Here is a 26,794-nt window from a genome sequence, read left to right as displayed (position 1 = left end):
GCAGGCATAGATACAAGACAGTTGTGCTCCACTTCCCTCCATCCCCTGATTGTATCCCACCTGTAGGAGCACTGAAAGACCCACATAGCACGCTGACTTGGACCAGCTACACAGCTCCTCCAGGGAGGGGGCTAGAGAGCTCATGGGGCTGGCATCGGTAAATGAATATGTAGATGCCACCATATGATTCATTTTCCCTTTAAATTGACTTAAATCTTTTGAGAATTAGGGAGAAGAGCAAGAACAATAATTCTAATTTTTAGATGACAGGAATGTCTTTTTCTTAGTAGGAAAAAAAAAAAGACTACTCCTAATGTAGAGCACAGCTGCTACGCTGCAGCTCGGGCCAGAGCCCACTGAAGGTGTCCATTGACTTCACTGGGTTTGGATTACTCCTGTTTGCACGACGGCAGTCAGTGCAGCCACCACTGCTGAGGAAGAATATGGAGAGCTGGGAGTTGCTGCTGGTTTAACAGCACCCTCCCCTTCTTGGGCTGCGTGTAGTTCAGGTTTAGTCATCTGTTAAACACATTTTTTGATACATGAGAGCTGGAAATAGATGGAATAGAAACAGAAAGTGGAGAAATGGTGTGATTTGTAAAGATATTTGTTATATTCAACTGTTAGCAAAGGAAAAAAAAACAAGTTAACATTCAGTACCATAGTCAGGAAGATTGTCTATGTATATTTCTGTCATGGGGCTAAGATACAAAGCTTAGGGTGGTAAATATGCATATTTACTAAATAATGCATACTGTGCTATGACACAAGTCAGAGCTGGCAGCTGGCAGCCCAGGCTGCACTGCCTGATCTGTAAAACAGACAAAACCAAGCCCCTGGGAAAGGTGAAGGGATGTTTCTGCTCTTCTCTTGCCCTCACACCTTTGCTTGTCTTGAGGTTTGCATTCCCTGGTGGAGCTGCTGAAACAAACCCCCTGTGCATGGGGCATCGCAGCACGGGGAGCTCCCTCATTCAGCCCCTCACACATGGAGTGTCACCGAGCAGGGAGAAGGTGGCACACTGGCTGCTCTGCCATATGGCACCCCAGCACAGGTTGTGCTTCACATTACGTTCTCCCGGCTGTCTACGTTCAACGGCTGCTCTTTGGGGGCTGCCAAAAATACTTGTTCAATAGAAAAGAAAAGCCCTACGAAAAGCGATGGAGCAGAGCTGTACTTGGTAGAGTTTCTAGGGGCACTTTTCAGAGGGCCCTTAAGATCAGAAGTTGGTCTTTGGAGACAACCTTGTGTGTGTCTGCTCCTCATTTATGCAGTTCAGGAGGTTCTTCTTGCAGAACTGACCCTCCTTGTCCACTGCTTCTTGTGCTGCGAACATATGCCTTCAGCTGTTGAGTCAACAACTTCTCTTGGCTTCCTGGTCCGCTGCGGGCTGACCCTCCTGCCCAGCAGCATCTGGTGGGAATGTGACACTGAGCCCCTGTGTACTGTCACCACCTGGGAGTTTGGTGGTCTCTTCTAGCTGGCGCATCTGCCTGCTTGCTGCTCGTTGCTGCTGCTCCTTCAGCTCACTGTAGGAACGGGAAAAAGTATGAAAGATGGATGTGACTGGGAAAGCCATCAGCAAAATCCCACTCAAGATACTGCTCAGGGCTACCACCTGTCCGGGGATGCTACGAGGCACCATGTCCCCGTAGCCAACAGTTGTCATGGAGATCACAGCCCACCAGTAACTGGTGGGGACGCTTGTGAATTCTTGCTTGGCTCCCAGTTCGCTCTCAGCCAAGTACACCAGCGGTGAGAAGAGGGCCATGGCGACACAAAGGAAAAGCAGGAGGAGCCCAAACTCCCTGGTGCACCGGCGCACAGTGAGCCCCAGTGTCTGCAGCCCCAGCGAGTGCCGTGCCAACCTCATCACGTACAGGATGCGCAGAGCCCGCAGGAAGCGCAGCACCAGCCCCACTCGTTCCAGGTACTTGTTCCCAGCTCCTCCACCGGGCTTGCTGCTGTTTTTTGTGGAGACCATATCCACAATGAGAGAGATATAGAAAGGCAAGATGGCCAGGATGTCAATGATGTTGAGCGGGGTTTTCAGGAAAGCACACTTGTTCTCTGCCTGGATGGATCGCAGCAGGAACTCAAATGAAAACCATGCCACACACACCGTCTCCAGCACAAAGATGTTATAGCACTTCCGTGAGCATTCGCCCTGAGGAGAAGAGGAGGGGGAAACACAGAAAAGGGGGGAGAAAAAGATTTAGCCAGAGAGTGAACCAAAGAAACAGAGAGTGGCAGTTCTGAAAGCACCACGTGAAATCGATATGAATTGTGAGGTACCAATGTAAATTCATCACTGCTAACAGCAGCTGGAATGGATAACTAAAACCAGAGCTACTAGCTACATGTTTGGCTGCAGGACAGGTCAACAATGCTCAGGAGTATCCCAAGGCTGCCAAGAATTTCGTGTGATCATATCAGCTGTCGGCCAGACAGCCCACTGCTGAAAGGCCAGTGTCTCACACCTCATTTCTAACCAAGCCTTTAACACGCTTTAGAAAGGATTAGTACAGGATTCATGGATTTTAATAAATGGGTGATCCCTCCCTCCCTTCCTGATCAATAATAAATTGCTTATAAATGGCTCATAAACACCTACAGCATTTTATGTTATGTGCTTGGAGTCATCTATAATCTATTATTCACAGAATATAGAATATTTTTTATATTCCAGTGAGCATTTATTAACACACTAGCCCTATAGTCAGAAGCTTATATAAAGTACTGTTAAATGTAGGTATTTCTAAAAGAAAAAGTACCACTAGAGGGAGGGTCTGGAGAGATAGGCATTTTTAATTACATCACCTGTAACAACTAATGACCACGATGCCCTTCCCAAGCATTCTGAGGCACTGGAAGAGGTGCTCTTCGCTGCAGGCTCACTTACTGGAAAATAAAGAGAACTCTGGTTCTTTAGTTATGATGCCTGTAAACAAGCCAGCCTTGGTGCATTGGAACAGCAATACACAATAATGCTGGTGATGGCTGCTCTTTGATTGTTAATTCAACAGCACAAATACTATGGCAATTCTCTGCTACATCACTGTTAGTAACTCCAGCTGAATAATAATCAGCTTCTCTAAATAAACAGTTTTTGATGTGGACAATTATAGGGCTAGTACTGTTTCCTCTGTAAATGCTCATATAAAAGTGTTAATGCTCTGGGGGCTTTGAGCGGAAGACAAGTGTATATTTATTTAACGGAAGTGTGTATTTATTCAGTGAGCCAGTTTGATTCCAAACAGTTCATGAAAACTCTTGTAAGCATGTAGGAGTCCCTCCATGCTAGTGGGGTGTGTGACTCCCACTGGATGCAACAGGTATTAGGTACCAATGTAAAACCTCATTTTGCTCACCTATGCTAAATTATAGCAATAAAATATCACTCAAGAGTGGCGAGTGTCAATCTGGTCCCCATTTCACCACTGGAGAATCTGAGAACTTGGCACATCTATAAACAGTTCTGCCCACATGCCCACCACAGGTGTCTTTTGCTAGGCAGAGCCAAGGAAATTTTTACTGCACAGCACCACATCCTAACTTCATCCCTCTCTAAGTGTTTATGCACAGTTTTTTCCCTGCTGTGAAAGAAAACAGCAAAGGAGTGATGAGACTTTCTCTCTTCGCTAACTACAGCTTTCCCCAAAATGTTGGGGAGTGACTGGATACATGTTTCAAGGGCTGCTGCACCGCCGGCAGCAAGAGCAGTGTCATCACATCGAGTATAAAGTCTTGAGTTACCTCAATATGATAACCAAAATGCTGAGGCACCCTCCTCATTTAACATTTAAGAAGAGATTGAGACAATGACTAAAGAGATGTCAATAGGAAGAAAAAATGTGAAAAGGAAACCTTAGAGCTGGCGTTTATGGTCCTTGTATTAAACACAATGAAAGGTTGTAGTGCCTTGTATTTATAGATTTTTTTTGTATTCCACGTTCAATTGGCATATGATGTTTCCCAGGGGGTCATGCTGATACAGAGAGAAAAATTACTTGTCCCATTGAAATTGCTGTCAAGATTTAAAGCATATTGCACGGAGGAAGGATAATCTTGTTTTACTAGTGTAGTAGCTCAGATAGCCTGTCTTTAACTTCCTAATTTTGATAGGTGTGAAGACTAGAAGGAGCTTAATTTATAACTGCCTCACCAAACTCATTTGGTCAAAAATAAGTATTTTTGTCACAATCATAGCACATAGGACAAAATATTTGGTTTTAGGGGCTTCGCTCCTATCACAGCATAATTAAGCTGTCAGGCTCTCCCATCAGATACGGACCCAAGATGCTTTCACACCACCGCACAAATCTGGCTCTGTGGGCCAGGGCCAAAGCTCACAAAGTCAGTGGAAGGACTCTTGCCTGTGCCACTGTAACTTCTCACCTTATTACCAAGAAACCAGCCATCAGACCAATACTGTCCCAAAGCTCTGCTGCCTGGGAATCTCTCATCGGGATATGCTTGATCTCACACCTAAGGGCAATGGTTGCAGGTGATCTGCAGCTCCTGATACTATCCTTGCACGTGCGCAAAAGGATCAGGCTGAGACATTAGGAAGAGAACCCATAGAAGAATAGCTATGGCTTGAGCAAAGCAGCAGCAATGGCAAGAAGGAAAAAACTCCAATGTGCAAATTTGCTTTCTCTGAAAGGTACATTACTACTTGGACCACCATGTATGGAATCTAAGATGTAGCTTGCCTTAAGAGACCTATCTGGCAGGAAGCATTCTAGATTCTGATGTGCATGTATATAATTTTTGTGCCACTAAAAATTTAAGGAAAGTCAGTGAAGCCTATGGAGAATTTAGCCTTGGAATAGACCTACAAAGACATTAAGGTGTTTAATAGCTAATTTGGCACCTAATTCCCCCAGCACTCTCTATTTGGTGCATAAGGAAAGGAAACTCTCCAAAGTCCTTCTGTGTATGAGTTTTGGTGTGGGAGCAAAGAGGAGTGAAAATTGTTCCTCATTAACGGACTACCAGTAGAGATGACTTTCAGAAGACTCCATCTGCCCTCCCACACTCTGACATGTTTATCCTGTGTAGGTTCACAAACCTACAGCTTTGCTATTTATGTCTCCCATCTTCCTGCAGAACTACATCAAAAACGCAGGCGCGAGAGCAGCCTGGCAACCTTCGCTCAGCTGAGCATAAGAGGCTTGGCAGTATCTGAAGCTCCGGTCATCCAACACAGAAGAACCAAGCTGGCATCTTTGCCTGCCACTGTAATGAAGAGCTGAAATACACACCATCCAGAGCTGATGGTGGGCTCTGGCTTTTCTCCACTCTTCCCACTATCAACAGCTGACAGCTAACATTGTGAATGCTGAAATGTTTACTTTCAGTAGAGTGGAGCGATAATGCTCTGCTACACAGAGTTCATTTTAATGGGATGAAACAATCCCCTCTTTTAGCTAATGCACAATTATTTTCAGCAAAGTGCTAGTCTTTCTCAGTATTGTTATTAACCTATTGCAATCTGAACAAGCCAGGCTCTGTCCGAAGGCTGTCCTGAGAATAAGAGGGTCTGAACAGGCTTTTAGAAAACAGATCTGTGTATCAATTAACCTGCCAGAGGCCTTTTTTTCACTAATTAAATGTCTTCCTGTCCCCTGGACCATGTTTCAATATCATCTAGGTATGACCTATTATTAGCCTCACATGAAATCAAAAACAGTAACAGCAAAAACATGTTTCATACTCTTTGCACTTTGCTTCTTTCAGCTGCAGCTGCTTTTCCTTGCAGTTTTTTCCCCTTGATTACAGCATTGTAAAAATAAACACCAAAAAAAAAGGCAATTTTTCTCTTTCTGAAACTTTTAACTATGTATTTGAGTCCAACCGGATGCTGTAACTCTGCTTAGGGTTTTGAGGTTTTTTTTCCATTCAAGAAAACAAAAAAAAAATGTGCAGAAAGACACACACACAGATGGAAAAAAGCAATCAAGAATTAATCAGCCATTGGAATAAGAGAAAAACAAGTCCGACCAGAATAGGATAGCATCCTGCCCAAAATCACAGAATCACAGAATCGTATAGGTTGGAAAAGACTTTTAAGATCATCGAGTCCAACCGTAAACCTAATGGTACCAAGACCACCACTAAACCATGTCCCTAAGCACCTCATCCAAATGTCTTTTAAATACTTCCAGGGATGGTGACTCAACCACTTCCCTGGGCAGCCTGTTCCAATGCTTGATAACCCCTTCAGTGAAGTAAAATTTCCTAATATCCAGTCTAAACCTCCCCTGGCGCAACTTGAGGCCATTTGCTCTCATCCTATCAAATAGGTCTCTATCAAAATAGGTCTGTATCAAACCTGTATATTCTCAAAAAAGATCAACCTATACCAACTCATGGCCATAAACATGTACATTAACAACTGCATACTGCTTTTTACTTTTTGTAAGCAAAATAGCTAGCTCTCATACTAACTAACTGGATTTCTTCATCTTGTAATCTAACAGATACATTTTTATGATTACATTTTCCTATGTAGCTTTATGAAACTGGGCCACAGGAAAACTTTTTTTTAGTTTTCATAACAATTTGATTTCTTTTTGTCTTTTAGAGTTCTAAACAAAAAATAGTATGAATGGCAATCACAAAGGACACCCCCATTGCACTTCTCTAGTATTAAAAGACTAGCATTTTTTTTTTAATGTGTGTATAACCATGCCATTAAATAAACAATATCTTAGGCTTTTGATTACAAAAAGCAGTGGTATAATGAAAATATATGGAAACAGTTGTTCTTTACAAGATGTATATGTTTATTTAAGTGTGTATATGTGTTTCTTTCAAACAGCAAGTAGATTTTTTTTTTCCTGTGCAGAAATTACTTGAGTATGGGGAAATATCTGCAGTTGCAGAGGATTTTGGGGCCATATACTAATGTCAACTCGGGGCACAAGACAAGAAACGAAGGAAGGTCTCAGTGAGTAATTCTATGCGGTCAAATTAAAGTGAGTCTCCTTCACTAGGATTTATAGAAATTTGCTGTCGAAAAGCCAACTGCAGTATCTTTCTTCTGGAGAAACATTTTCTTTGCCAAAGGTTTCTTTGGCAAAAGGAAAATTTCAAAAAGAAATGCTGGAGTTCAAATCCAGCTGGACTCGTTGAACTGTATGGTCTGTCTAAAAATTGCAGGCATCTTTCAGAAACATTTTGGTTTGGCTTGCAGGGTCCCTTTCACTGGTACTTCCCTGTACTGCGTACAGGGTCCCTTTCACTGGTACTTCCCTGTACAGGTACTTCCCTGTACCTCAGAAAAATTCTCCACTGTGTGTTGTGTGACTTCTTGACCCTGCCTTTGTCCTCTGGTCTCCTGAGAAGAAATTCTGACTCTCCTCTAGATTCTTGCAGGCTTTGATGCCATCTCCCTGCTCTGGCATTAGATGTCAAAAGCCAGATCACCTCTAAACACCCCAGTTCTTGTGTTGCTTTGCACACATATTTTTGTATGGTCAGCAGCTCCACAGTACTTTCAAGGAAGAAGTTTCAATGCTGCCCACTTCCCCCTGTAGTGAAGATTTCCCTCCCTGTCAAACGTATATGTTAAAAAAATAAAAAACCCTAAACATGAGAGGCATTGCATACAAAGATACTTACATAAGCTTCAAAATAATTATATTTCTAAAATTTTATTTTTGTTCTTCTCCACTTGGTCCTTGTTACTTGAGCCTTTTGGGCCATGTATTTCAAGTGTTTCTCTGTGCACATCAAATCAAACTCTTTCTTAACAAAAATGTGGAACTTGAAATTCTGACATAACCGAGGTCTCAGCACGAGAGATCAGCATTAAGGGACCTGCAGACAAAGTCCCTGAGACTGCTACACAAGGTCTGCCCACAGCCCGGGCACAGTGCTGCAAAGAGCGAGACAGTCCCCAGCCCAGTGGCTTAAGGTGTTCCCCTCGGATTTGGGCTTGAGGCTGAACCACCTGTTTCAGTGAATGTCTGCAGAGAGATTCAGAGGACAGACCTCCCACTTCCAATTATTCAGCAGCTCAGCACTTGGAGCACTTGCCTGTCTCGGGAGAGACCCAGCTCCTGCTCCGAAGCAGGCACCTGGCTCTGTCCCAGCCTGTGGGAGTGCCTGGAGCACCGGGTGCTGGGTCACTGCCCTCTCTTGTCCCAACTATTGCTGTGAAATGAAGAAGCCTTCCCTGAGAAAAATTCCCAGAAACGTGCCTCCCCAACAAAAACCCAAAGATTTTGCTCACACTGGCACTTTCTGATGAAAACCAATTTTCTGATGAAAAGTGGTTTTCTGATGAAAGCATCCAGCCAATTTTCACAGTAAGGATGAGTGCATGACTCTTGCGATGTGACCCACTGTTGGAAGGGCAGCGTCACACCCTGCCCTCAGGTGCAGGCATGCTCCCCTTGCCACTGAGGACCTACAGACTTGGGTGATTGTAATTCAGTACATCTGCCATTAAAGCTAGGGTCATGCTGAACTTGCTGCCAGCTTGCTCTGAGTATTTCTTGTGCTCCTGAGCAAAGATGATTCAGCTACTGCACAGTCTGTCCTCAAAGCTGGCTGGCTGTGAATTCAAAGTAACGGTTTCTGTTTTTAAAGTCGCCAAGGGGCCATGAAAGAGCCCTCTCCTTCTTGCTGTATACACTTTGATCTGCAAGTAGAGCCTAGTTCATGCTTCATCTTCAGCCCAGCTGCTAGATAAAGGTAACCAGAGCCTCACCCTCAGTGGGGAGGGTTGTCACTAATGGTTTGCAGTCATATTACGGTTTGCAGTCATATATCACAAGATAGCTCTTCTACAATTGTTCCTGTACAACTTGTCTTTGTTGAAGAGAAAGGGCAAGGAGGCGGGCAGGAGCTATACCTACTTTAGACTTATCTCTCTGTATTTCCTTTGATCATGAGACAGCACAGCCCCAAATCACCAGTTTTCAAAACCTGTCATTTTTATTCTGCCAGTGAAGGTGCAAATAAACATGGAACACTGACAGGAACAAGGGAGATGCCAAAAGACTATGGTAGCTGCTAGAAGGTAACTTCAGGGTGTGTTAAAATCCACAGCCAGCGTCTAATCAGCTCATAAAAATTACATGCTATGCTATTCAATTGCAGTCATGTTAGTCAAGGGGTTATGGAGATACAGCTACCTTCACGTGCCTTGCATTTCTTTCTTAAAGTGCTCTTCTGACATGCAACTACAAAGTCAAATGGCTATGTTCATGGAAAGCTCAGAAAAGGGTCTGGGAGTCAACGGGAGGGAAGAGAAGACCACGTGCATGAGGAGTTTACCCGTGCACTGTGGTAGCCTATGACCACCCTTGCAGACTAAATAGGTGGGAGACAGATGGCACTCATGATCCAGGAGGTTGCACAGGGAACCAGCTGTGTTTCCTTGAGTTACTCTGCCCAATCCACAAGCAGCCTGCTGCTTTGGGCCATCTCAGCCCCAAACTGCATGACCAGAATTAGATACTGTAGGTAGGACTTGGGTTTCTAAGCCATAAATACTGAGCCTTGAGACTTGTTCAGCTGTCACCTGTTTCCCTGCAAATGCTGTAGATGTCTTAACAGCTGTACTCTGCATGGATTTGGCATATACATCTGATTGTGGAGAAAGACACAGACACAGGGTATTCAATCACTTACCCACCAGGCAAGACTGTTGTTGCAATCCTAAGGGTGTCCTCCATTTCCCTGCCTCCTTCACTTACTGTCGCTGCCACATGCAGATATATTCTTCAATCTACTGTCCTGCTTCTTTTTGCCCCAGTAGAGTTGCTACAGATGCACAAAATGCCCTCTCATTAATATCATCTTCTCAACCAGCTTTTCTCACACCTCCATCCACTTTTAGCACACACTTCTCCAAAAGCAACAGTATTTGTTAGAAGGAAACAAATGTTGTCTGTCTCTACTTTATGGAATGTGACCAAAACCTAAAATCTGCAAGAAGCAAGAAACATAAAAAGAACAAACCAGACCATAAATACCTATGAAACAGAAAACCATCAACTTGCCTGATTTTCAGATGCCTACCAGGAACAGCACAGTACCTCACCCGGAGAAGCTTGGGGGGGTGCAAAGACATCTAACGTCTTAAAACTCCTCAGACTCTATGACTGCAGCTGGGACGAACTTGAGGGAACAGTATGCACTCCAGCAACCATCTGCTAGTATCTCCCAGTCTGATCATACCACACACTAGGAGAGAGGGGCTATACTATAACTTAGGGAGGAGCAATGTACCCTGGGTAACATTTTCTTTGAGGATACTTCTTAAGGCTCTGCTGCATTCTGACTGCCTAGTGACCTCCTCATGGGCTAGTATTCCCTTCACTTTGTATTTCTTTGGTTTTCTCATGTTTGTAATCTGCTTCACTACAATGAGTACACATAGCTTCTCACAACCTGTAGTTTTCACCCTTGAAACAAGCCTTGACATCAATTCCTTCTTGCTTACCAAATACACACATACAAAACAAACAACACTTGTATTTGGAGCTCGCTGATAGGTCCCAAACTATAAGTGAAGGATTTGTCCAAGAATCACCCATGTTCAACAAGGATGATTCAAACTGGAATGAGTTGGGAGAGTAACCCAAGGTTACTTGGGTGGCTAGTGGAATGGAAAACCTATCTTAAAAACAGACAATCAAGTGCATTTGACTTGTTTACCATCATCAAATGAAGACAGAGAAGAGGCATGTTTGCTGTCTGTAAATAAACCAAGGGGATGAAGAGAAGCACCGTTTAATGGCATGGTCAAATGTTCTCATTCAGGTCTGTCTGGATGTGCTGAAAGTACTGCTTTGTGTGTGTGTGTTTTACTCAGAACACTGATGTTCTCAGTGTTTCTGAGTAAAAATTACCTTGGAATTTCTATTTCCAGAATGTTTTTCTTGGTTTTGGCCCACTTTTTCACTGAAATTGAAAGTAAAAAAACCCCAAGAGAATAATTAAACACCAGAAGCCTCCTTGCTGACAAATGTCCCCCTCTCCCCCTGATTTCACATGAACTAGAAATCTTCCTCCTCAGCCCACTCTCTTTTCTAGCTCTGATAGAGGCATCATATCCCCCGAGGCTTGGAAACTACAATGCTTTTTTTAAAAATCCATTCTCTGTAAACCTAAGCAAATGCTTGATCCTGAGCTTTTACATGAAAAAGCCCAGTTACCTTGCAAATTAGCAAATCTCCTGATTTCTAGAGAATAATCCTCACTTGTGTTTTCTATCCTAGCGCTCGGAAAAAAAGACAGACTCAGTTCTTGCTTGAAAAAACTTGAACAATGCCACTTGGCACTTACAGCACACCTGCTTCTCATAAACATGGCAGGACTGCAAAAATAAAGATGGGGGTTATCTCCCATAAGTGACAGCATAAATCAAAACACTGCAGAACCAGAGCGGGGCTGAGTTCTCGCCAGGAGTACTTACGTGCCATTGGAACAGTTTCCCCAGGGAACTACAACACCTAGACCCAACAGTTTCCTCTGAAAGGACCAGCCCAAGAGCAACTGGGCTGTGTTACAAAGCAGTGGCATTCCCAACGCTTTCACACCTACCCAACACCTGGGAAAAGATGATGCTGTGGTGGCACCTGGCTGTGCTCACAGATACATGCAGATATACGGTATCTAGAACTGTGATCTTCCTAAATCCAGCGTCCTCTTTTCTTCTTCTTCTCCTCAAGCTTGTCTCACACTAAAAAAGAATCTCAGTCTTGTTTTCTCTCTCTCTCGAATTGTATTAAAAAGAACAACTGATTCTTAACAGCATTTTAAAGCATATTTCCCCTCTTATTTCCCCCAGTTTTCCCCTTCTTTCAATCCCTGTTTTAAAGGCTCTTCTCCTCCTCCTGCCTCCCACTCATTGCTGGTTTTATTTTACTGACCCACCCACATTAGTTTTACTGGTTCCTGCAACCCTGTAACCTGCTATAAAAGTGGGGGTGTCTGTTTTTTCTCTTGGAGGAAAGGAGGACAGAGTCAAGCTTACTCTTTTCCTCTTACATTTTTTTCCAAACCTGTTTTTTTCCCCCTCTCTTTCCCTTTATCCTATTATCTGAAAGCAAGTGAAGGATTTGCCTATGTTGCCTGTGGGTAGATTTGCTCTCCTGCTGGTAGTGGCTCAGTCGCAGCTGGCAGTCTGCTACCGCATTGCCCTTGCACTGAAATGCTGCAAGCTGGACTCCTGCACTTGCAAAGTGGATGAATTTTTGCAAGGTGGATCTGACCACTGAGAACCCCTGCACTCCCTCATGTTCTCTCTTTCTGCTCAGGGCAACAGTAACTGTTTTCTGTGACAGCAGTGCAGAATATAAGAACTGCATGATTTACCTTAAATTAGCCAATATTTCTACTGTGTACGAAGGCAACTAGCTGTGGACTGGGAGAAAATATCCACAGCTTCTGCCCACAGACACTTAGTGCGTGGACCTTTCAGGAGGGTGCTGCAACTTCTGTTCTGTCATCGTCTCTACCCAGTGCAGTGTATGCCAAGTTTCCAGTACAGCTCAGGATGTATTGGACGGCTGGGACCTTCACACTATTCTCTGCATTTCCTATTTGTATGCAGGCTCAGAAAACAAGCTGGAGCACAGGGAAAGGGAGTGTGTGTGTGTGTGTGTGTGTGTGTGCATGCGTGTGCCTGCATGGGAAGGAGAGGGTGCGAGGGCCCTGCCAGTGAATGGCGAGAGGTCTGGGCTAGCACGTATCCTGGTGAACAGCCTGTTCCGGCTGAGGCATCCTGCTTGTGAGTGACCCGCAAGCTCAAGTCTGAACAGCAGCTAACACTGGGACTAAGCCCCGCTGGTAACATGTCCCAGCCCCTGCAGCACCCCCTGCAAACCCAGTCAGTGCTGGACAAGATACCTTGGTCAGGGTCCTGCCTTCATGGGGCCAGACTCATGCCACGTCACTCCTCTCCAGAAAGCTTCCAGGCTTCTGAGGTTTTCTGGCTGCCCTCACCTTTAATCACAATTATGAACTGCCACTGCTCATTTCATCTTACTGATGACTTCAGGTCTGAATATACATGAGGGCCAAGGAAGTCTCAGATGTACAGCATCCTTGCTGGCACCTCTGGCACAGGGGGACAGCACTCCTGCACAAGTGAATTGGGGATGGGATGGCAATTGCTCACCGACCTGTAAGGCCAGGAGGGGCTCTTGAGCTAATCCCCTGCAGAGCAGAGGATCTCACCAAGTGGCTCATGAACCACATGCATAGTTTCATCTAAGCTGAAATGTAATGTTTAGAAGGACTAACAGAATGTATTTAAAAACTATATGAGATGTACTCAAGCTTCTCTAGATAAATCATTTTCATTGTTAATTGCCCACACTGTAATACACCTTATTTAGAGCATGAGTTTGTCTAGCTGCAGGTTCCAGTTATTGTTCACTGTTGTCCATAGGCATTCTCTTACTCTGCTGTTCAGTGCATTAAAAACTCTTTTAGTCCCACTATAAAGCAGAATTTTCAGATTTTAAATAATTCTTTTAACTTTTTTTTCAACTTACCTGCTTAATGGATACCAATCTGGACACAGTACCTGAAGCCTCATGTTTTGCCTCTTAACTAGCACGTCAGATGGGAAATCGTGTACAGCCAGTAGTTCACCAGGGTCTCTAAATCCTTTCTGAGTCCCCATTTTCCAAAAGAGTATTTTGTCCTGGGGTCTCTATGCTCTCTACACTTACAGGTTGCAGTCTCTGCTGATGAACATGCAGTTACCTGCTCAAATCAGTTCACCTTACTGTGCCAGATACTTCTGGTCCCTGACTAGTGTGTCATTTCTGTGCTACCTGTAAATTTAATTTGCAGTTGTTCTATGTTTTCTCCCAAATCACCAGCAAAACACCTAAGTAGCTCTGGGCCAACACCAGAGACACTTGCATGCCTTTCTGCATACACTGTCACCAGATGATGATTTCTCATGTTACTTTTCTGCTACTTCAAGATCTAAGAGAAATTTTTTAAAGATTTAATAAGGGAGGTAAGTTTTTGAAAAATGCAATTTTTATTAAGGAAGGATGTTGTGTGGCACTAATTCAAGTATCTTACAGAAGTACAAGAACCTACATCAAAAGTTATTTTTTTCAGAAAACTTTATAACCTCATAAAATTTATACTGTTTGACTAATGACTGGTGTTCTACATAGACTAGAATTAATTATGCTGTTGTCCTCAAAAATGTTGCCAATTACACTCAGTACTATGTTTTTCATGGTTTTACTTGGAACTAATATCATGCTTAACTTCAGAAAATCCAACAACCTTATAGTTTTCTCCTGGTCCTTTCTTAAGCTTTTGTTAAAAAACTATTGCAAAAAATTTTTTAATTTTTTTTTTTTTTCATTTGTATACCACTCTCCTGTCTTAATTTGTCTAGAATCTAAATGTCTCCATAGACATTGCAAAAAGTCCCTAATTTCAAAAACTTCTATATGTCACCTCAATCACCACATTTTAAGCAATGAAGATGTAAGCATTTATAATGTTAAATGATTTAATGCAATTTTCTAAGTGCTGTACACATGAATCAGCTCATTACCTCAGCCTAGCTATATGAGGTCTAGCCAAATGTAAATCTGGTTGCTTTCTTTCATTCCAAACCTCCAGAATTGATAGCAACATATCCTGGAGCTCTGAGATGAAATTTCCAGATGATATTTTTATTACAAATAAATGAAAGATTTCTCTCTTTCAGAACACCAGGACAGTACTCAATAAGCCCATACAGCACAAGCTCTCTTGCAAAAGGCAGTGGAGGAATCTATGGAGTAAAGAAGCTATGCTGTACCCTAAGGATATTACAGAGCAGGCTATACTGAGTAGTGTAGTAATTTTACAAACATGACTGGAGGCCAAGCAACTACTACCATGAGATTGCTTCAGAGACTCCGTGGATTATTTACCTGGAAGTTAGGAGAATAAACCCACTGGTAGGTATAGATAGTTATGGGGGTGGAACCAGAGAAATATTAAAATGAATTAAATATGGAGCATATTTTGCTGGGTGAGCCACATCGCACCAAACATAAACCAGTTAACAACGTGACAAAGTTACCAATGCTTTTATGGAAGAGTCTTAGCTGTTTAATTATTTATCACTAATGTTATATTGCAGCACATTTATACAATATTTAAAAGAAGACCTGGGCCTGCTATTTATTGATGAGAAGATATCCTGTACACTGAAAGCGTTCATTAGCACAGCACAAAATTATTAACAAGTCAACAGGAATTTTATCTTAGCCAACTCTTGCCTCATCCCCAAGCTAACAGTGCAGAGAAATAATCTCTCAATTTTTTGACTTCTAAGCCTAAAACACTGCATAGATTCTCGGGTGTTCCCAAAGTCTGTATTATAACCTACCATCCTCAAAATCTTCTTTGGGAAAAGCAGCTCAGGAAAAGATGCTGCAGTGAGACCCAAGGTTGCTAAGAGCCATAGCATGAACAGCTCAGGTGGTAACTTTGCTGAGATGGGAAATTTTGAGCAGAGGGTCTGCAGGCTCACTGTGGGACTCTGTGCAAACCTGTTCCACAGTGCCATGTCCCCACCCTCCAATCTAAAGGCAACTCTTAGTAAAAGAAAATACAACATTCCTCCTAACCCTCCTGATACAACAGAAAAAGATTTTCTTACTGGGACCATGTTTCCTTTATCTTCTCTTGAAGGAGCTGCCATGACAGAACAACTAGATATGTCTGCTAAAGTTTAAATAGCTTCAATCAAGCAGGAAGGCTGGATTTTTTTTTTCCTAGGGGAGGGAGGACTGCAGAAAGTAAATTCCCCCCCCCCTCCCCCGAGGAGCAAGCAAGCCAAGGAGAAGAAATGGCGAGAGCTCTCTGAAAGTAGTCATGACTAAATACAACTAGTTGTTATCCATCACTCTGTCCACGCAACCAATATCAAGAATAACCAATCATTCCTTCAAACATTTTCTATTCATTAACAGCTTAAGGTAGCCTTGCAAAGGGGAAGGGCTATCTCTGAAAAGAGTTGGCAAAGCTGGCGCGTGGTGTGCTATTTGACCAGGGGGTTTCCAGGCAGCTGGAGGCAGAGCAGGTGCAGTGGGCAGTGTGTTGTGCAATAGCGATGCCGAGGACTCACAGCACCAAATGTGTTTCCCTACTGTGTGAATACAACAATCCTGAACTAGGTAAAATAAACTGATACCAAGATATGCTCTCATGCCAACAGCTGGATTTGGACAACCAGTAAAGGAAAGATTTAGATTCAGATCCACGAAGGAAAGATTAATACATGTATTTCTTTTACATTAAGGACTGTATCATTCAGATGGTTCGCAGACAAGCACAGTTCCCACTAAAATGATCAAAGGACATGATCACCACTTCTTGGTATTTGCAGAGAACATTTTGCCATTAGTCTTATATTTGCAAATTCCATGGGAGTTAGATAAAAGATGCATACCACTCAAAAAACCCACACAACGCAACATTTAAGGTTTAGATTGAGCAGTGCGGAGGTTCTCAACTCCTTGATTTTAAAGTTCTGTGTGTGACCCACAGAAGCAACATCACTTTCACCTTTTAAACCTCATCACTTTCAACTGCTTTCAGACAAACCTGAGCTGTCTGAAAGGCAACATGCACAGCAAATTTCTCTGACCATCAGATAGGAGCTGGGACACTACACTATGATGACTCAGACTTGCACTGCAAAACTTTGCAGTTACTCCTCAGTTTTGGACTCTAAGGATATCATACAGTAATTGCATCTTGCATGAACTAAGTTGGTCTCACTTAAGAAAAGAAAAAAATTTCCTTGCTTAGAAACCAAGCTCACAGTCTGAGGCATGAGGAATGTGCCCATGTACCAGAATGTCAGCATAGATGTAATTTTTATTTCTGTTATGATGATGGTCATAGACGTTGTGTTTAAGACATTCTGTCCCAAAGCATTCACAATCTAAGTGCAGGAGTACATAGAACAGGTGATGAAACAACATGAGGCAGATTGAGCACATAAACCTCAAAGCAAACTTTTGCTCATTGCTGATGACTAAAGCTGTGGGTAAAGGATGCTCTCAAAGCTTGTAATTTGGACTGTGTGTTACCATTTTGATTTAAGTACCATCTGAGCAGAAAACCTACTTTAAGCTTATGAAAGAAAAAAATAAGAGACACCTTACTTTTAGTTAAAATACAGCTCTGCAGTGCTGTGAGTCCTACATCCCCTAAGCAAGAGCATGTGAACGTGAAGTGAACATGAGTCTCATGTGTCTACAGGAACTTCCTTGTGCACAATGTTGTAGAAAAGGCAGGTGACAATTGTTACTGAGCCATTTGGTCTTCCCATGGCCTCCAGCCAGCTGTGGCCTGAACTGCCCGGAGCAAACATAAAATACAAACCAGCAACGTAGGGGACAAGTACATCAGTTCAGATGCCATAACTGGTGATACTGTTTCAGCTCATGGTTTTTGCATTTAAACAGCAGAGCCGAGAGAATGGTATAATGAATTTTCAGATGATCCCCAGGGAAATTAGTTAGTCCAATTCCCCAAGATTCTTTTTATAAAAAGTCACCCTTGGTGCCTATATACTATAAATAGTTATCTGTAATACCATCAGGGAGATTTTTTTAAAAATACATGTTTTATGTTGACTGTGTCGTAATTTCTAGAACAGTTTATTCCACAAAGAAGGGAAAAACACAAGCTGCCATTTTATTAAGGACTTCATTCATGAAAACAAACCATCTATGCATCACATAAACATGTGGCTCAAAGTTAAAATCAAGAAGGTCTCAGTATCACATGCAGAAAAACAGCTGAACAGTCACAAAAGAGAGAAAGTGCTAAAAACAAGCTCTCCAGTAATGAAAAGCTTCATTCCAAAGTCTCAAGCAGAGTGCCATCTTAGGATAGATACCACCAACAATACTAACTGTTTTACTCCTTTACATTACTTTTCACTGAAATAAGTAAATGATTTAATGTAAGAATGACAGTTTTCCTCACCCAGAAGTACCTCAAACTGCAAGAGTTTGGAGACAAGATGATATCACTCATTCAGCAAAATGTTTGGCATTTCTGACACTCTGAGGCCCTGAATACTTATATTTCTTCCTATTTAGCTACCTATTTAGATTACAAACCTAAACAAATCCATAGTTATAACCACAGAATCACAGAATTGTTGAGGTTGGATGGGACCTCTGGAGGTCAAGTGGTCTAGCCCCCTCCACCTGTTCAAACAGGGCCACCTAGTTGCCCAGGACCATGTCCAGACAGCTTCTGAATATCTCCAAGGATGGAGACACCACGACCACCCTGGGCAACCTGTGCCAGTGTTCCGTCACCCTCACAGCGAAAAAGTGTTTCCTGATGTTCAGAGGGAACCTCCTGTGTTTGTGCCCATTGCCTCTGGTCCTGTCACTGGGCACCTGAAAAGAGCCTGGCTTTGTCCTCTTTGCACCCTCCCTTCAGATATTTATACACACTGATGAGAACCCCCCAGAGCATTCTCTTCTCCAGGCTAAACAGTCCCAGCTCTCTCAGATTTTCCTCATATGTGAGATGCTCCAGTCCCTTCATCATCTTCGTGGCCCTTTGTTGGACTTCTCCAGTATGCCCATATCTCTCTTGTACTGGGGAGCCCAGAACTGGACACAGTACTCCAGGTTTGACTTCACCAGTGCTGAGCAGAGGGGAAGGAGCACCTCCCTCAACCTGTTGGCAATACGTTGCCTAACGCAGCCCAGGATACTGGTAGCCTCCTTTGCTGCAAGGGCACGTTGCTGGCTCATGGTAAACTTGGTGTCTACCAGAACCCCCAGGTCCTTTTCTGCCAAGCTGCTTTCCAGCTGGGTGGCCCCCAGCATATACTGGTGCATGGGGTTGTTCCTCACCAGGTGCAGGACCCTGCATTTCTCCTTGCCGAGCTTTCCGAGGTTCCTGTCAGTCCATTTCTCCAGCCTATCAAGGTCATTCAGGATGGCAGCATGACCCTCTGGCCTATCAGTCACTCGTCCAAAGTTTGTGCCATCAGGAGACTTGCTGAGGGTACACTCTGCTCCATCCTCCAGATCCCTAATGAAAATGTTGAACAGGACTGGACCCAGTATGGACCCCTGGGGTACGCCACTAGTTACAGCCCTCCAACTAGACTTTGTGTCACTGATCACCACCCTCTGGGCCTGGCCATTCAGCCAGTTTTCAACCGACCTCACTGTTCATCCAGCCCCTACATCAACAGCTTGTATATGAAAAGCTGTTGAGAATCATAATACAAGACTCTCTTAATCTTGTCTGAAATTACTTTTGTGTGTACCTTTGTGAAATGAAATCTTTAGTCACAAGATCGTTTAAAACGCACATTCACAATTTATCTATTCCCCATCCTCACCAATATGAAAGTTGAAGCACAGTGTGTACATTAAGCTTAGAAGGTTAAATAGTTTCAGGCTTCTTTATGAGCTATTATTAACTTCATTATTTATGAGTCCCTCTCTTTATTGTAATGTTCTTCAGCTGAAGGTTATTGAACTGTAACTTCCTATCACAGCATCTTTAATTAGACTAGCTTTTCCCAATACGTTAGAAAGCACAGTGAAGAAGGAAGTATTCTCTGATCATCTTCTGTTTTACACTGTGGTACTACAAATGATTGAGCTTAGTGGGACTCAGGCCTATAAATGCTTTTGTGAATCAGGATAAAATGCTTGATGTTAATCTCTGAGTTCACCACCTTTTTTTCTGTGATGAGGAAGACTGTCTAACAAAAGAAAGAAGCTTTCTTCTTCAGACAGAAATGGCCAACATTTCTGTTTTCACCAAGAAAAAAATGAAGAGTCTAGTATGATGACCATCTGGCTTTTGGTTGAGACATTGAATCTCTCAATATCTTTTGGTTGTTCAGTTCTGTGTTGTTAAAGCTTTTGCTGTAGTGTATCCCAAACTGGTTTAAGACTCTTGTCATGTATTAGCTGCTTTCCTTGAGTCACTCATTATCTGCCATTTGTTTAGAGAGTTGAGAAGCCCACTTAAAGGTATCATATGCCTAAAATGCCCTAAGGATACTCTATGCCTCTGGCTATTTTTATGTCTCGGAGACCATTTTTGTGGTGGTCTCAAAAGAACTCAGTGCGTGAGGGCTCCTGCTATAATTTTGTCTCAGCAGTATTTTGCCTTAAGAGAGGACTTTTCACCATTAAATCTATATCTTGCATGGAAATCTCCCATTCTGAAAACTTTGAAATTAAAAATTAATTATTGCTTTGTTACATGGAAGAACCTGACTCTCTTCATAGGTTTGTTTTCTTTATACATTTGAAGTGTCCCTTTCCTGAAATTTCCAGAAGTAGCTATTATAGGCATTACTGGATTGGTGGTTTTTATTTAATTTAATCAGTAAATAAAAGCTAAATGAGAAAAAAAATTGACAAGATAAAATATATGTCCTAGTTTGGTAAGTAAAAGGTAGTTTAGGATTCGATTCTGTTAGCTTTATTCATAATTGTGCAGCATCTGAAATACATGATACTACTTCCAAAAAAGAGTAACGCTCGAGATGAATCAGGGTGACCATTAGTAAGAACAAGACAGCTACGGTACACAGGAACACCATCCTTCCCACTCTTGCTAAACCACTAGGGATTGCCACTGTCCTCTAGAACACCTGGAGAAGTTAATAATGTTAACAAAATGTATGATTCTTCTGTATTTTAAAAGAGAAAGGCAGGCACCCAAAATAATTTCCTCACCATTTGGTAATTACTTCTAACTTCTAAGGTCCCACACTTACATCTGTGTGAGGTCACTTATACCTCTACAGGACATCACTGGGTATAACAGCTGGTCCATTCAGATAACATTAAAGGATTGGAGTATGAAAAATTGTTCTCCAGCATGTTTTTTTTTCATGATTGGTTTCTCTCTCTTTCCCTGAAGCAATAACAGGACAGATAGGTGGCACATAAAGTTTTTGTTTTCTGGAAAATGCCAGGTCAAGGAAAAGACCACTGCTTGTTAGCCAGAGTATCTATGACAGCTCTGACACGGAACCCTAACAACAGTAATGCCAGCCAGATAGCCTGGAAAATGTACACACTCAGTACGGTGCGTCCTTGAAATAATATTTACTGTTTATTTGTTCCTTAGCCAGGAGGGATGCACATACATTTTCTGCTTGTTAGGAGACTGCAAAACTAGACCAAAGAGCTATCCCTGGGCACGAATTTTAAACTAGGTACTAGGGATACAGCTCAGAATGATTAACATGACTTTGAATTCACATAAGCTCACTTCTCTCCACACCTGTTATTTGATGAGCTGCATCAGCTTGCTAAGCCATGTACAGATGACACGCAAGGAGTTTGCAACCTACCTCTCTGATCCTACAAGCAATTCCATATGGGCAGATGCCTGACTCCTTGCCCAGCCTTACTGAGGCTGAAAAGATCTGCATGGGTATTTACATCCATTTGTGCAGGACCAAAATCAGTCACTGTGTATGACTCCTGGCATGACTAATTACAACTCAAATAGAGTGTTGACCTGCATTGATTCAGTAGCAGGCGAGGAACATTGGGGATGAACTAAGCTACCTAAGAAGTGATCCTTCACCTGTCCCCTGTGCTAGAGAACCACCTTTGTCTCAAACAAAATAACCATTTCCACTCTGTCCACAGACCTTCCCTGTGCAAAGGGCAGAACAAAGCCTATTCGCAGGAGCTCTGTGCTTTTAGAATTTAAGGGCACAGAAAAACATCAGATCATTTATTCTCATCTCCTCTGTATTGCAAGCATTTCACCTTTGTAACTTGAACTGAAATCAGTAATTTACTTTTGATTGTAGTAAAGTGTGTTTAGCAGAAGGCTACCTTCCAGAAGGGCACTGAGCTTTGAACTGAGAACATCAAAAAATACAAAATCTACTAATTCTCTTCCTAGTCTGCCCCAGTAATTAATCACCATGGTATTAAATATTGGCACCTAGTTTCCCATATGAATTTATCAGGATTCAGCTTTTAACCATGCATCCTCTCCCTGCTTAATTTAAAGGTCTTTTAGATGACACAGTTCTCCCCCCATAAAACCCACTTATTTGCTTAATCCACTCACCTTCCTTTTGATAATTTAAATAAACTGAAATGTTCAAGTTTCTTCTTGTATGGCATTTTCTCCAGGTGTCTAATATATATAGGTTTTTTCACGCTATACAATTTTTCAAAACACCATTTAAAAATACGAACATGAGAACTGACTGCATTATTCTAGTGTCAGTCTCACCAATGCCACATACAGGCACAAAATCATCTTCCAGCTTCTAATCACTACTCCCCAGCTTAGATATTCAAGGATCTGACTTTATGCTGCAACAGGAACTTACATTCAGTTGCTTGTACCCTAAATCCTATTTAGAGTCTCGTTTTAGGAATCAGACTCTTTGCTTTTGCAAGAGCAAGTCTGCATTCACCTTTATTGTACAATTTTGCATTTGACTATGAAGATGTGCTCCTTTTAATGCCCCAGCTTACCAAGAAATCCAGGCTTCTCTCATATGCTTGCTCTATCCTCATTATTACCCTCCTCCACCCAACAAATATTATTAGCCTATTATTATGAGTCTCTATTTATGTTCAGATCATTAGTAAAAATAAGGTGCCTAAACTCTGGTAATTCTGACAGCAGTTGTTCAACTCTCACTTAAACCCAGGAACATGTAAATACTAAATACATCTCAGTTTTCAACAGCAAAATATCCCTTGTGCTTAAAATTCCAGCACACTGGAGCACTATCGGTTAATTACAGTAAAAGGCATGTGTTTTGGAAATGATCTTTTCTTTAAATTATTAGGACAATATAGTTTTAACTAGTACCCAGTACTATTGTCCTCAAATTTTAGATCATGAAAAGCCTTTAAAACGAAGATCTTATTATAAATCAAATATCAAACAACATACCAAATGTTTTGTCTTTTTTCCTGGCTGCTACTGAATGAGTCTGATTCCAAATCAAACAACTCTCTTGATACCTAACCTGAGCATACCTCACAAGCAAAGGGTGGGTTTAACTGCACATGAGGTACTCAATCAAACACAGGGGTCTCTCTGGAGTTGTTGGAACCATTTTCCATCAGCATGCTTTTTACTTTCAACACTACAAAACAGTACATGCCTCCGGTCAGGTAATCACCGCGCTCTTTTCTGCTAGTGGCAGTGAGCGATGAGCCATTCAGCACCCGGCTGATGGCACACAAGAAGGGTTCTGCTTTTGGGAGAGCTCAGCCTTCATCTGAGAGGCAGAACTTGATGGGGTGGAGTACTGTCTTAGTAGCTGAAGTTCACAATCACATTTAATGGCCATGGGGCTGGAAAATAAGCCCAAACATTTAGCGTCAAGCTTGGATTTGAGTAAAACTAAAGAGGCCATGAAGCCTCTTTAGTTTTACTCAAAAGTCCCCACCCCCCCCAAGTCCCTTAGATTGCATTTCAGCACATTTTTAATGAAAATGTGAATGTCCTCCTCTATCAATCTTCAGATGAGCTCTCATTGGCCTACATACAGCTAATCCTAGGAAACTGAACTGCTTGCACAAATAAGGGACTAAACCCTTTCGAAATTTGTTGAACTAAAGAATAAACAAAGTATCCATAAGACTTGATTTTCAAAGGCATGAAGCATCCACAGCTTACGCTTACTTGAGAATACTAAGCATGTCTGAAAATGGGGACATTTGCTTTGTTTCTGCTGTTAAATTGCTGCCTCAGCTTCCCTGCCCTTTACCTCACCTATAGCATCAAAATATTTTAGATGTGGTTTTTACAGTGGGGTACTGAGAGTTCATCCAAAATGCCATGTTAAAGTACCTTTAAGGAAAATCGATCTGTTAGCTCTTAGCCTAACTTCAAAACATTAAGCCTGAAGCAAGGCTGATTTTTATACCCACAATAGCTAGTTTGTCATCTGGTTAGAGTTGTCAGAAAACAAATCTGTTGGCTAAAGCTGTCTGCTGGTGTGAACTGGCAAAGCTGTGCTGGCAAGGCAGAGTTTGGCCCAATCTTCCCTCAATATTACGTGATAGAATGCTTTCTGTGCTCTACCCCAGCCAGCCCTCCACATCATAAATACTGAATGCAATACCTGCATGATTGCTGGAGTGACTTTGCCTGTCACCTTCCCTGAGGAGACAACAATGCAAAACACACTTTACTCTGAGAAAAGCTGCACTCACCCGATCTTCTTCTTCTCTGACATCTGGCATGGTGCTGATGCAGAGGCTGACTGCAGTGATGGCAACAAAAGAGACTGAAATACAAGCAAAGATCTTTCCTGGGATCCCTGAGTGGGGGTTCTCCACCATATCCCTGAGCTTTTGCATGCACAAACTCAATCGGCTATTGTCCTGGAAGGCACATTGCGTAGTTTCACTAAATACCATCTCCCCTTCATACAGCCTGGCCTCAGCTGCCTCCTCCTCTTTCTGTCGCAATCTCTTTTTACAGCACCACTCCAGGTGGTCCTCTTCTATCCCCCAGTACACAAGCTCCTCCTGAAAAGAAAGAGCGCACATCTCCCTGAGAAGCCTCAGCTTCCCAGCTGTCAGGAAAGTCATGATCGTCCTGAAGGCACTAGGATTACGGTCAAAAAAAAATTCATTGCAGCTAACATCATAATCATCGCAGATGTTCATGATCTCATCATAATTGTTGCAAGATTTTAGCTTCCCAAGCCTGGTCAAGGGGCAGTTCTCCAAGGTGGTCCATGGAACTTTGTATTTAATACCACCTACGTTGATGATCACAAACCTGGTCCGGTCATCCAGGCGGGCTAAGCAGCACAAGTCTTCCCCAGGGTGCAGAAGTTTGGCCTTTTTGTAGAAGAATCCTTTCTTGGTTTGCACTTCACAAAGGTTTTCCAAGTTATTGAAGGAGTAGGAGCCGAACTCAGGATCTGCATTCCCAGTGAGCAATGCCATTTCGTGATACATTCGTTGAGTCCATAGGGAGGTCGCGGCTACTTAAACAAACACATCTGGAGCTTGACTGGAAAGTCAATCTGTAAAACAGAATTGTAAAATTACAATAAAATTAGGGCATCGCTAGATGAAAAACAATCCTATCTTCTCAATCCCAAGAAACTTTTCTCCATGGTATTATTTTTTCCCTTATTATTTTAGGACTATCTTTGCTTGATAATCGCTTGGGGAAAGAACTTAAGCTGCAATAAGGTCAGAAGCCACGTTTATACTTCTAGAGGGTTTAGTCAGTGAATGAATGGAAACAAAACCAGTGTATTATAATTTTCAGAAATTTCTTTTCTAGAGGTTCCCGCTATATCCTGGACATCAATGGATACTGGAAGGGAAAATGGGTCTTTTGGATAAATGGCAATTTACATTTTAGCAACTTAATAGAAACTTAGTTGCAAATGGTGTTTTGATTATTTTGACCAATCTACGTAATGTTTCTATTACAAAATGCCTATAGTGTGAGGATAAAATGGATACCTACAGTACAGTTACAAATGTGATAGCAGCAGTGCTGGTAATTCCCAATTTAAATTCACCAAGCTTAGGCACCAATAGCAATGAATATGTGGGAGATCAGAATCCAGCCTGCAGCCAGCACCCAAGCAGGTTTGGGTGCTTGAGCACAAAGCGTGTGCTACCAAGATTCACTTGCCACTGGTACCCCAACTAACTGAATTAAAGCTATACTGGGCATATCTACCTGAACAGCCCCACTTCTAAAAGGTAGAAAAGCTTTTGTTCTCGTGCTGGGGTGCCTGTCATCCAGGCTAGTGACATCTCCTGCAGGGAGGTGCGCATCCCGGGTCTGAGCGGAGACCAGAGCTCGCCTGGGATCCCGGAGCTGCTGGAGGCTCTGCTGTGGTATTGACTGGGTGCCCAGCAGCCTGGCAGCAGGTCTGAAACAGGAGACCGAACCTAAGAACAAAGCAGAGCTTGAAGTAACCCGCTTGCTGCTCTTACTTCTGGATAATGCAGAACCCAACCAGTCACATTCAGCAGCAATTATGCACATTATGCATAATTCCAGGATTTAATTTGTGCCTTCTGCTTATCCCTCCTTTACCACACCACAATCCACAGATCTCCTGAACACATTTTTTCACCTGACACATTGCTTCCTCACTTTCTCTAGAACTCTCCACCCATGTTCTACAAAGCTGTCTCTCCAAAGCAGTACTAGCAGTACTAGCATCCTAGCAGTACTAGGATGAAATGCTACTATGCAATTGCATTAGCGAATCACCCAAAACTTCCTGAATTGCTCGAATATGAAGTAGGAAACAAGAAATCGGAGTAGGACTGTTGGGACGCCACACAAAAGACCTGGACTGAGAATGGATGCAGTGATGGGGAACAATCTTAAGCAGGGGATGTAGAAACCTTACAAGTTGACAAGAGACAGAAGAAAAAGCTAAGTTGTGAAGGATAGTCTGACGTTATTGATGACAGGACGGTAACCATGAGGCAGTAACTCCATAAATTTTAAGCAACACTCTCCAATTCCCTTTGAATCTCATGCCTCAGCCTGGAGAGAACACCAAACAAGTGGGTGCTACAAAAAACTGGAGAGCACACACATTCAAACACATTCCCAGAGCAGCATCTTCCTTTATCCATAATCAGCTCACTAACTCTTAACTCATTAGACTTAGTCAAAACAATCTCCAACAGAAAGTGGCGAATACTTGCTACACACAGCCTTGTGTCACCCTCTAAATATTCTTACCAACCACTCTCAAACAACTGAATCACAGCAATAGCAGTGGTATTCCTGCTTCTAC

General features: G+C 42.5%; 1 protein-coding gene across 1 annotated transcript; it reads right to left on the bottom strand.

Annotated features, from left to right (window-relative positions):
* Window positions 1–1,354: 1,354 nt before the first annotated feature.
* Window positions 1,355–24,971, bottom strand: KCNG2 (potassium voltage-gated channel modifier subfamily G member 2). The gene is made up of 2 exons (XM_072851400.1): window positions 24,216–24,971; window positions 1,355–2,167 (listed from the first exon to the last, which is right to left on the bottom strand). Exons 1-2 carry the CDS (start codon window positions 24,969–24,971, stop codon window positions 1,355–1,357), a joined length of 1,569 nt encoding a protein of 522 aa, XP_072707501.1.
* Between the last annotated feature and the right edge of the window lie 1,823 nt (window positions 24,972–26,794).

Source organism: Ciconia boyciana, chromosome 2, assembly GCF_034638445.1.
Source record: "Ciconia boyciana chromosome 2, ASM3463844v1, whole genome shotgun sequence".
NCBI lineage: Eukaryota > Metazoa > Chordata > Aves > Ciconiiformes > Ciconiidae > Ciconia > Ciconia boyciana.
Note: the sequence above shows the minus strand (reverse complement) of the source record. Positions and strands in the feature narration are given on the sequence as shown.

What these genes read in the sequence shown, in the direction of transcription:
- KCNG2 (XM_072851400.1), bottom strand. Translation starts at nt 24,971, where the DNA reads ATGTATCACGAAATGGCATTGCTCACTGGGAATGCAGATCCTGAGTTC. An exon ending in TCAGAGAAGAAGAAGATCGG is followed by an intron (nt 2,168 to 24,215) that starts GTGAGTGCAGCT and finishes TCTTCTCCTCAG; the next exon opens with GGCGAATGCTCACGGAAGTG.